The sequence below is a fragment of the Galeopterus variegatus genome, unplaced genomic scaffold (assembly GCF_000696425.1).
Source record: "Galeopterus variegatus unplaced genomic scaffold, G_variegatus-3.0.2 Scaffold3588, whole genome shotgun sequence".
NCBI lineage: Eukaryota > Metazoa > Chordata > Mammalia > Dermoptera > Cynocephalidae > Galeopterus > Galeopterus variegatus.
The window spans coordinates 183,473-193,476 of NW_007729699.1; the positions used below are offsets into that span (position 1 = coordinate 183,473).

At 45.8% G+C, this 10,004-nt stretch overlaps 1 protein-coding gene across 1 annotated transcript; it reads right to left on the bottom strand.

The window, feature by feature from the left end:
* Nucleotides 1–8,466: 8,466 nt before the first annotated feature.
* LOC103601096 (fibroblast growth factor-binding protein 1-like) lies at nt 8,467–9,210 on the bottom strand. The gene is made up of 2 exons (XM_008585473.1): nt 8,677–9,210; nt 8,467–8,643 (listed from the first exon to the last, which is right to left on the bottom strand). Exons 1-2 carry the CDS (start codon nt 9,208–9,210, stop codon nt 8,467–8,469), a joined length of 711 nt encoding a protein of 236 aa, XP_008583695.1.
* Nucleotides 9,211–10,004: the final 794 nt, after the last annotated feature.

The window sequence follows — 10,004 nt, forward strand, 5'->3', positions numbered from 1 at the left end:
CCTGCCCACCGCCTCTGCCTGGTGTTCCAGAGTCTGGAAACTTTGGCCTCAAGCTTTTCTAACAGTGTTGGTTCATATTCAGGAATGGCTCATATGGGTCCTTGGGCTCCTGCTCTTGCCAAGTCCCAGCCTGCCCTGGGGCGGCCAGTACTTGGCTTAGAGCAAACCCTGTGCCCAGTTCCAAGAAAGACAATTCCAGAGTACTGTGCTAGTGGGAGTGGGTGTAGAAGGAGGCAGCACCTTCAGGCTTGAGGCACCCTAGGTGCTCTGGGGACCCTCCTGTGGGTAGAACATCACTCACATTGGCTAGTTTCAAGGTGGGGCTGTTGCTTGATTCTGGAAGCCAGTTCTGACAGTGTATGGTAGCAAAAGTGCCACCACTGAGTCACCTTGCACATGACAGCTGTAGAGGCAGTACCTATGTTTGTAATAATTGATTTTATTCAAAATTACCTTTAATGACATTTCTTTGGTAGCATACCAGATAAAGTCATTGGTTTGCATTTAGAGCAAAAATAAAATGCATAATTTTAAACAATGGAAAACCAGAGACAGACTGAGGAGCAGAAAACTCTCATCTCCCACCTCATGCTCACCTGAGGCATATTTCCATTGCATGCAATGGCAGATGTAATTGTCTGCAGCGTTCATATATTTACACCTCTCTCTCTCTCCCTCCCCAGTAGAACACATATCATTATACAGCCTAGGTGAACTGAGAATGTGCTCCAATTTCTCCACAGTTCAGTTATTCTCAACTGGGGGTGACTTTGTTTCCAGGGGACATTTAGCATTTCTGGAGATATCCTTGGTGGTCACAACTAGGTGAAGGTTGCTACAAGCATCTAGGGATTACAGGCCAGGGATGCTGCTAAGCATCCTAAAATGCACGGGACAGTCCTCCACCACAAAGAAGTATAAGCCCAAACTGTCAATAGTATGGAAGTTGAGGAACCCCTCTGTAATCCCTGAGGTTTGTTGGCACAGTTGCCAATGTGCCAGGTTTGTGCTAAATTCTGAGAATAGTGTGAGAAGCTAGACAGATTCATTCCCTGCTCACCCGGGACCTAGAGCAAGCGGCATCCTGATTCCTACCAGTGGCTCCACGGAGCACCTAGATCTCAGAGCAGCCAAGGTGGAGGCTGCTCCATACACAGGAGGGTCCCCAGGGCATCTTGGACCCCTCAGACCTGTGCAGGCTATGCTGAGGGTGGGTCATAGAGTCAGAAACCTTCTCACTGCCAAGACTGCGGATCAACACTCTGGCCCTTTTTGTTAGCCCCGTTGAGAAATTTCTCGCCACACCTTTGGTTTGCCCAGGTGACCTCCTCACCCTAAAGGTCTTAGCTCAGCTATTATCACTTCAGAGAACCCTTTTCCAACCTTCGGACCACTGTTCCCTGTCCTCCAGGGACACCTGATGCTCTCTTCTCATTGTACCACGTCCCTCCTCTGCAGCACTGCCTGCCTCCCAAAGGCACGTTTATGCTGAGGTTTTCAGCTTCTTTAAAAAGTTGTCAAGAGCATGGGCCCTGGGGCCAGAATGCTTAGACTTCTCTTCTGCCTCTGGCACTTTGGGCGAGGTTCTGAACTTTCTCAGCCTCCACTTCCTTATGGGGATAAGAATAGTGCTTCCTTATGGGGAGGTTGTGAGGATTATATGAGCTAACATGAGTGCAGAGAGCAGGGCCTGCCTGAACACTGGCCGTTCTTACTGCTCATCGCGTCACCTCTGGTGGCCGGCGTGTGGTAGGCGCTCAATAGTACCTGCTTTATGAAAGAAGCTGAGTCTCAGAAATGTTAAGGAGCCTGCCCAGGGTCACACAGCTAGTAGGTAGCCAGGATCCAAATCCATATCTCTGGTACTGGCACCTGTGCTCTTAGCCCCATGCCACCTGCTTGCTACTTGCACAGCTACTCTGACCCACCACCCCAGCTTCTATGACTTACCTGGAGAAAAAGCTAAGTGTTTGGCAGGAGCTCTGAGCCTGACAGGCCAAGCAGGCACACCCCTTAGGAAATAGGCCAAAGTTCTTTGTTTCCCAGAGAAAGCAGCCTGCTCAGCCTGGGGCCATGTATTCTCCCATTTCTGTTGCTAATAACAAAATACCTGGAACTGGGTAATTTGTAAGAATATGAAATTTTTTGCTTACAGTTTCAGAGGATAGCGAATCCAAAGTCCAGGGAACATATCTGGTGAAGGCCTTATTGGTGGTGACAGTGATGCAGGGGTCTCATATGGCAGAATGGCGGAGCCCTCCAAACCATGCCCATGGCTACCATTAATCCATTCACTATGGCATGGTCCTTACAATCTAATCACCTCTTCAAAGCCCCACTTTCAATTACCATGATAGGATTTCCCACCCTCAACAGTTACAGTGGGGATTAAGCTTCAATGACTTTGGGGGGCCTTTCAATCTACTGCCAACCTCTCTGGTTCAAGGCCAGGGTCTCTCTGTCCAGTTGACAGGCAGCCCCTCACTCTCTCCCAGCCCCCTTTGGCTGGCTGGGCCTCTTTCACGTTCTTGGCAATCAGATTCTTTCAATTTTTATGTTTTCAAAACATCTTGCTAAATTAAAGCCCTCTTTCTAATAAAGTTAGTGCAATGGAAATGACGAAGAGAAGGTCCATGTCATTAAATGCACCTTGCTGTCTTTCTCATGGGCCTCAGGAACAGGCAGCACGATGCCCTCTGGGTAGCGTGACGTTCAATAATAATAACAGCAACAACAACAATGAACGTATTTTTGACCAATGACTGTGTTCCAGACAGAAAGCTCAGTACATTACATTCCTTGACTCATTTAATTTATAAGGAATAATTTTTTAAGTGCTATTTTCCAGAAAAGAAAATTGATACTAATTGAGGGTAAGGAATTTAACCCCAATCACATTGCTAGAACAGGAACTGGAGCCAAGGGCTATCTGACGCTGAAATAATTCTCTTGTGTTAAGTCTATTTTTTTAAAAAGAGAGCTAAATGTGCATAGATATCTAATCATGGTACAAAATGCTAGAGAAACAGCAGTAACCAAAATAAAGTCTCTGCTCTCAGGGAGCTTGTATTCTAACAGGAGACAGAATTAACAAACGAGCAAGTGAAACAGGTAACTATAGTGCAAATCTGGTGGTGCTAAGTGGTATGGAAAAATTGAAGCAGGGTTGGGGACCGTGGTGACATTTGAGCAGAGATCTGAAAGAAATAGGGAGCTCTCCAGGTAGAGAGAAGAGTGAGTGCAAAGGGGCCGAGGCACCAAGGAGTCCTGCGTGGCTGGAACAGAGTAATTAGGGGTTATGTCATAGGAGATCAGGTCAGAAAATAGCAGGGAACCTGGGTCACCTAGGGCTTTGTAAGACATTGCAAGAATTTTTGATGTTTGCTTTGAGTGAGATGATGTACCACTGAAAGTGGTATTTAGCAGTGGTTTTTAGTGGTTTTTAGCAGTGAAGGGAGGTGATCAACGTGTTTTGGAAGGCATTTCTCTGACAGCTGAGCTAGAATAGACTGCAAGACACAAGACCAGAAGCAGGGAGACCCATCAGGACACTATTGCGATAATGCAGGTAAGAGAGGCTGGGGCTTGGACGAGGCTGGTGGTGATTAGATGGCAAAGAGTCGTGTCTCTGAATATAGTTTGAAGGTTGAGATGGCGGGACTTGGAGATGAACTGAATGCTTAGTATGAGAAGAGTCAAATATGACTCCTGAAGGATTTTGACCCAAGCAACTGGAAGGTTGGCATTACCATGAACTGAGGTGGGAAGTAAAGTGGGAGGAGCAGGAATTTGGGGGGAAGATGAGGACTGTGTTGTTCACATGCAGTGTTGCAGGTACCTTTTGGGCATTCAAGCAGTGATGCTGAGGGAGCAGCTGGAGGTCAGGAGAGAGGTGTGGCTGGAGATGTAAATGTGGGTCACTGGTGTGTAAATAGCATATGAAACAATGGCTCCAAAAGAGATGACGCAGGGAGCAGGTCCTGGGCTGAGCCCGGAGCACACATCTGCAGAGTGAGGGAGATGAGGAAGCCGACTGAGAAAGTCACAAAGGCTGCCCGTAAGAGCCAGATTTCTCTCTACCTTCACCCTACTCATAAAAAATGCTTATCAGGGCATGCGTGTGGGGTTCCTCAGGACCACTAGGTAGAGGGAGGTCATAGGAAGGTGATTAAGGACAGCCAGCCTCCATTTCATGAGCAGACCTTTGGCAAGAGCTATTTTGACTCGAGTACTTTTCCTAAAAAAAATTGTCTTCTTATCTCTGCGCTCAGCTAACTGGTTCATCCATTCACTTACAACAAATTCTTAATAAGAATCCCTGAGTGCAAGGACCATACTTTTGACTTTGATGATGTATAGTTCTTATTGGATACATACTCCTAGACTCATTCTGTAGATGGGGAACGTGAGATGAGATAACTTATCCCAGGTCACATAACTAGAAACCTAAACCCAGTCTTTTACTGTGAAGCCCGTAATCTTTGCCTACTATGTGCCAGGCCATGCACTAAGTGCTGGGGCTGTGGAGATGGGCAAGACTTGACTTCAGCTCTGCTGTATTATTACCCACATTTCCAACTGCCTTATGAAAACTCCCCCCAGATAACCCACCTTGAACTCTCCAGCTCCCATACCAGACTTTTTCTGGAATCTTCTCCTCCCCCCCTCCATCCTGATCCTTCATTTAGATAAACCCTAATACATATTTCCTTGTATATTGTTGCATGAACTATTTTTGAGTAAGACATTTGAAGGTGAGCATTGTACGTGGGGTGTTATGCAAACCAACCCATCAGAGGATGGCTGGCTGGTGTGTTTGCATGGGGGCTTTCAGCTCCAAACACTTTGGTATCCTTTGCTTGTTCTGCCAAAAACAATTTAGGAAAAAGTTTAGGGAAGGAGGTGAATAGGAAGAAGGCCAAGTGAGAGATGCTGGATTCCAGAGATTCAAGTCAGCACTGGTATGATTGTGAATTAACACACAGAGCCAGGGGTGCCAGAGGGAGAGGCCCTGCCTCTACTGAGATGAGGTTTTGTAAGGGAAGGGAGACAGTCCCATTTCTGAACATTTTTAGGGGACACAGATACGCCAACCTTCAGTACCTCTTACCTACCTAAAAAGGTCCCATCTCTTCCTTCCAAGAGGAATTGTATCTTAAAATCACACCCCCCCACACACACAAGTTGGCTCCTCTATGTCGTATCCAGAAAGTTCTCATAAAGAAAATATGTAGGGCAAGTTGGATAGAAGTCAATGTAAAGTCTATGATATCTTTATTTGTTTATTTTTAACTGTTCTTAAAATGTCCCCTTAGGATGTGACTGCGAAGGATGAGTACAAATGGAAGTGTTAACATCTAGAACTTTCTCTTTTTAAGGACATGGGAGGGGAGATACACATGGAAGGGACTGATGGATCCTGCTCACTTTCAGGTTTGGCCCATGGCTAAAGACCATAAATGTCACTCTTCTCTCATCAAGTGAAGAAAATCATGAGCTTCAGAGGCAAAAAGAATATAGAGGCCCCCAGACCAAGGATCCTCTCGACAAGCTCTATCACTTCATGGTTTTTTCATCCTGGCGAGTTGTTTGGCTTAACTTTGCCTCTGTTCCCACATCTAGAGAATGGGGATGAAAACACTTACCAGACAGGGTTGTCAGGGGATTAAATAAAAGAATGGGGGCAAAGTCACTGGTACATAGCTTGTCAGTAACGGTGGCTCCTGACCATTTATTGCACTGTAAAAAAATCAAAACAGACAAAACAAACAGGAAAACAAAAGTAAAATAACTCCCACAGTGAAAAAGTTTCCTTTCGGAAACTTGACCTCCTTCCACAATCCAGTCTAGTGCTGCGGACTTTAAATGGTCAGACGGGCTGAACACCTGCTGTGTAAGCAGTGGGGCAATGATACGTGATTTAGAAGTATCGGCCAGTGTCACTTTTTTCCAGCAACCCTTAAAGGTGCATTTCATTATCACATTTTCCAGGTGAGCTAATTGGTGGCCAGAGGGTTAAATAATTGTTCCAGATACTAGTTAGCTATATGGAGAAGAAAATCTCTAGCCCAGGTGCAGCCGACTCCACCATGTTAAAAGGCAAAGCTTCTCCCAGTTCTGCCAGTGGCTGAGCCCATGAGTGAACTAGAAGCAGCGGCAACCTCATGGGCTGGACGGGATCTTAAAGAGCCTTCGGATCACATTGGCTCCCCAATGCTCATGTGAAACCAGACCAGACCAGGCTGATATTTAGTAACCCCTAAAAGAGTTTACCAGGCTTTTCCCATCTCAGGGCTGTGCTGAATTCACTTCTATTAATGGCATAAGGGAGCTGCAGGCCTGAAAACCACTGTAGAATTTAACAGGAATATGTCCTTCCCCTGTTGTGGCTAGAAGGACTGTGGGGAGGATCTGAGATGTTGGCTCAGTTTTCTTGGGGTTGGTGGTAAGGTTCACAGGTTGGGCCCTGGGTCCCATCCTACACTGACACCACAATCTTTGACATTTCTCCAGCAGATCTCCAAGCGAGATCCCAGTCATTGGAATGTAAGTGCCAGGAAGACAGGGATGTTTTTCTAATTTCTTTGCTGTTATTTCCTGCCTCTGAAAGAGTTCCAAGCATATAGTAGGAGCTTATTGGAGGGAATAAATAAGTTAATATAATTTCGGGACATTTGCTCTGAATGCTTTCGCTGGAACATTCTTACTTGGGAGAGTCACTGGCTTGATTCCTCCATATACATCTAGGCTCAAAAGTCACCACCACAGAGAGGCTGCCCCTGACAAACCCACCTAAAACTCGTTACCCTCTATCACCTTTATCCCCTGCCTTGCTTTAATTTTCCTCTTTAACTTTTGTACAATCTTGAGTTTATTACTTTCCCCACTGGTAGGCTCTGTGAGGGCAGAGCATCCATCTCTTGTGCATCCATTGCTGTATCTCCAGCACCAAGAACACAGTCTGGCAGGAGTCGGTGCTCCATGTATCAGATGCTGAATGAATGAATGAGTGAATGAATGAATGAACAAATGTACAGTCCATGAGAAGAGCTCAGCACAGAGCCTGGCACATAGCAAGTGAGAGATAAATGTTAGTTTTGTGATGTTGATGATGACATCCACATGTCACTCTGAGGCTGTTGCACTGTGGATTGGCCATTGACAACCCTCCGTGTCTGTCCCGGTAGGCTGGTGTGTATAAAAAGGTGTCCTTCTGTGCCACCTGCCGTTCCTCAGTATACTGTCAGAGGTGCTAAAGAATATGCTTTTACCAACTCCCGCTCCTCACTTTTCCCTCTTTGTGGAATGTGTCAGGACATAGAGAACAGTTTATCCTTTTTCCCCAACTCTTGACATAGAATGTTTTAAGATCTTTCATCCTAGTGTGTAAATGACTAGCTTCAATGTCATTCTATCCCAGCCTCCTGACCTCTCCCAGGTTCTGGAAACTTCACATCTCTTTGTTTTCATTAATGCTGTCATATGCCTAAAGTACCTGCACTATCTGCCCTATTTCATTGCTAAAGATACTCTCTCCAAAATCCAGCTCCAGAATTACCTTCTCAATGAAGCTCAGCCCCATACCTTCTAGCAGTTTCTTCTCCTCTCTCTAGTTTTCCATGCAGCTTTCTCTTCTTTCCATTACAACCCTCATCACAGGGCATTTTACTTAACCAAGCCTCTCTCCCCCAAGCCAGAAATGAGCTCTTCAATGACAGGAGTGCTGCATATGGTGGGGGAACGGGCAGTTCTGTTTTAAATCACTAGAGGGGGTTCCTCAAGCCTGTGGACTCAGCTGCCGGAACCCCTGGGTTCCAATCTTGCCTCCCCTCTTACTGTCTCTGAGACCCTGACAAGTGATTTAATCATACCATACCCCAGGTATTCCTGAAGACAGGGATCACAATTACTGCACTTCAGTAAGCATCGGACACGATAGATGAATGGATAAAACTATAAAGAGGGACTGCATTAGGGGATGACTTGGGTTGGGTGAAACAGGGAGTAGTTTCTTAGATATTTTATCCACCAATATATGAACCTGTTTATAATGAGCCCTCAGTTCATTTGGAACCAGCGGTAGAGAAACCAAACAATGATTGAATGTATTTCTGAAAATACCCAGAGCTTTATTATCTTTGTTAATTTAGCAGAAAGTGCATCTCACAGAAATTATCTCTCTGGTTTGCTCAGCCTGAAGACTGGTCTCACTGCCTATATGCACATAGCTTTGTGAACCATGGAAATTCATCCTGAGGTAAACATCCTCTGAACCTCACATCTAAGGAAGTAAATATAAAACAAATTCCAAAACACAAACACAAAAATCACAAATCTATTTCAATATTCCATTGCATACTCATAGCACAGAAGTTCATATCTTTTGGAGAACTTGGAGAGTTTTACAGCACACAGAGGGGCTTATGAGACAAATCTTGTAATGGAACTTGTCCTCTTTTGACTTTATCAGCACGATTTGTCCTGTATCATACTGAGGAAGAATGTGCATAAGGAGCTCCAGGACTCTCCACAGAACTCCAGGGCAGTCTTCTGGTTTGCCACATATAGGTCATCCACACACTCAGGACCTTTGTTGCCCGTGGTCTGGGGCACAGCTTGGCTAGAGGGGGAGTCCTCCTTGGCCTTGATTGGCTTTATTGAGGAAGCTTCTTTGACCTTGGTATGTTCCCTAGCGGAGAGCTCTGTTTCCTTCTTCCTGGGCTTCAAGTTCCCAAGCAAAGTGGAGGTCACTAGCTTGAGACTGGATTCTGGAAACTCCTTTCCACATATCCTGGTCTTCAGGACACTCTTGGAGTGCCCACAGATGTTCTTCTGTGAGCGGAGTTTCCGGGCAATTTGTTTCCAGTAAACTTTACTTTCCTTGAACTTCAGGCATGGGGTTGGATTGCCAGCAAAGACACAAGAGAACTCATGGTCCATTCGAGTGCATTCAGCCTTCAGGGCGATGCCCTTCTCCTGCTCAGTCACAGCCCATTTGCAGTTGGCTTGGTCACTGCTGACAAATCTGCCTTTGATTGTGGGCTTGGATGGCTGGTCTCTCTGCTTAATCTGGACTCTGCCCAGAGTATCCCTCTGTTCCAAAGCCATTTTGCTGTGATGGCCATTCTTCACTGCCTTTCTTCCCTTCACTAAGAGCACCAGAGTGGCCAGAAGGAGGAAGGACAGCAGAGAGAGGCTGTGGATCCTCATGGCTGCAGCTGGCAGGCACCTGTTTGCAAAAGACAGATGAGTCAGTGCTGGGCAGCAGCTCGATTGGGCAGGACTGCAGGCTGCCCTCTCTTTCCACCCTGCCACATGCCTGCTTGATTTAGGAGTAGACCAAGAATCCTTCTGGATCCTGGAATCACCAGATGAGCAACCCATCGACTCACATTTCCCCTTGTTTTCAGTCTGCAGTGTCACAGCACCACCACCCTTCATCCTCTCCTTACACTCTCTGAGCCTCATTAACTCGCATTCCTCCAGATCTCACCCACTTACTGCTGCATTTACTCACTACTCACTCTCTCATTCAACAAGCTTTTATTGAGCACCTACTACATGCCATGCACTAGACTAGGTGTTGAACATAATGAGGTGAATGAAAAATCACAAATATTAAAGACCTTACTGGCTACTTTCTGTGGAAATTAAATAGCATTGACCAGAGTGTCTGTCCCATTTCTGTCCCCAACTTGATCTTGTACAAGTCACTCTGCCCCTTGGGTCTCAGTTCCTGTACTTGGAAATCAAGGTGTTGGATAAAATAATCTCTAATCTCTATTCCAGCTCAAATGTGCTAGATTTCTGTCTCACAATTCCAAATAGACTTTGATGACCACAACATTGGAAGAGCATGGTGAATGTCATTGAAGTGTCGTGAAAGGTGATGTTGACCCAGAGTTTGAACATTCATGGGACTGACGCACTGAGGTAGGGGGGTTGTGTGGGTGAGAGGAGCATTGTGGAACGAAGTGAGAACTATAGGAAAGGCATGAAGTTGA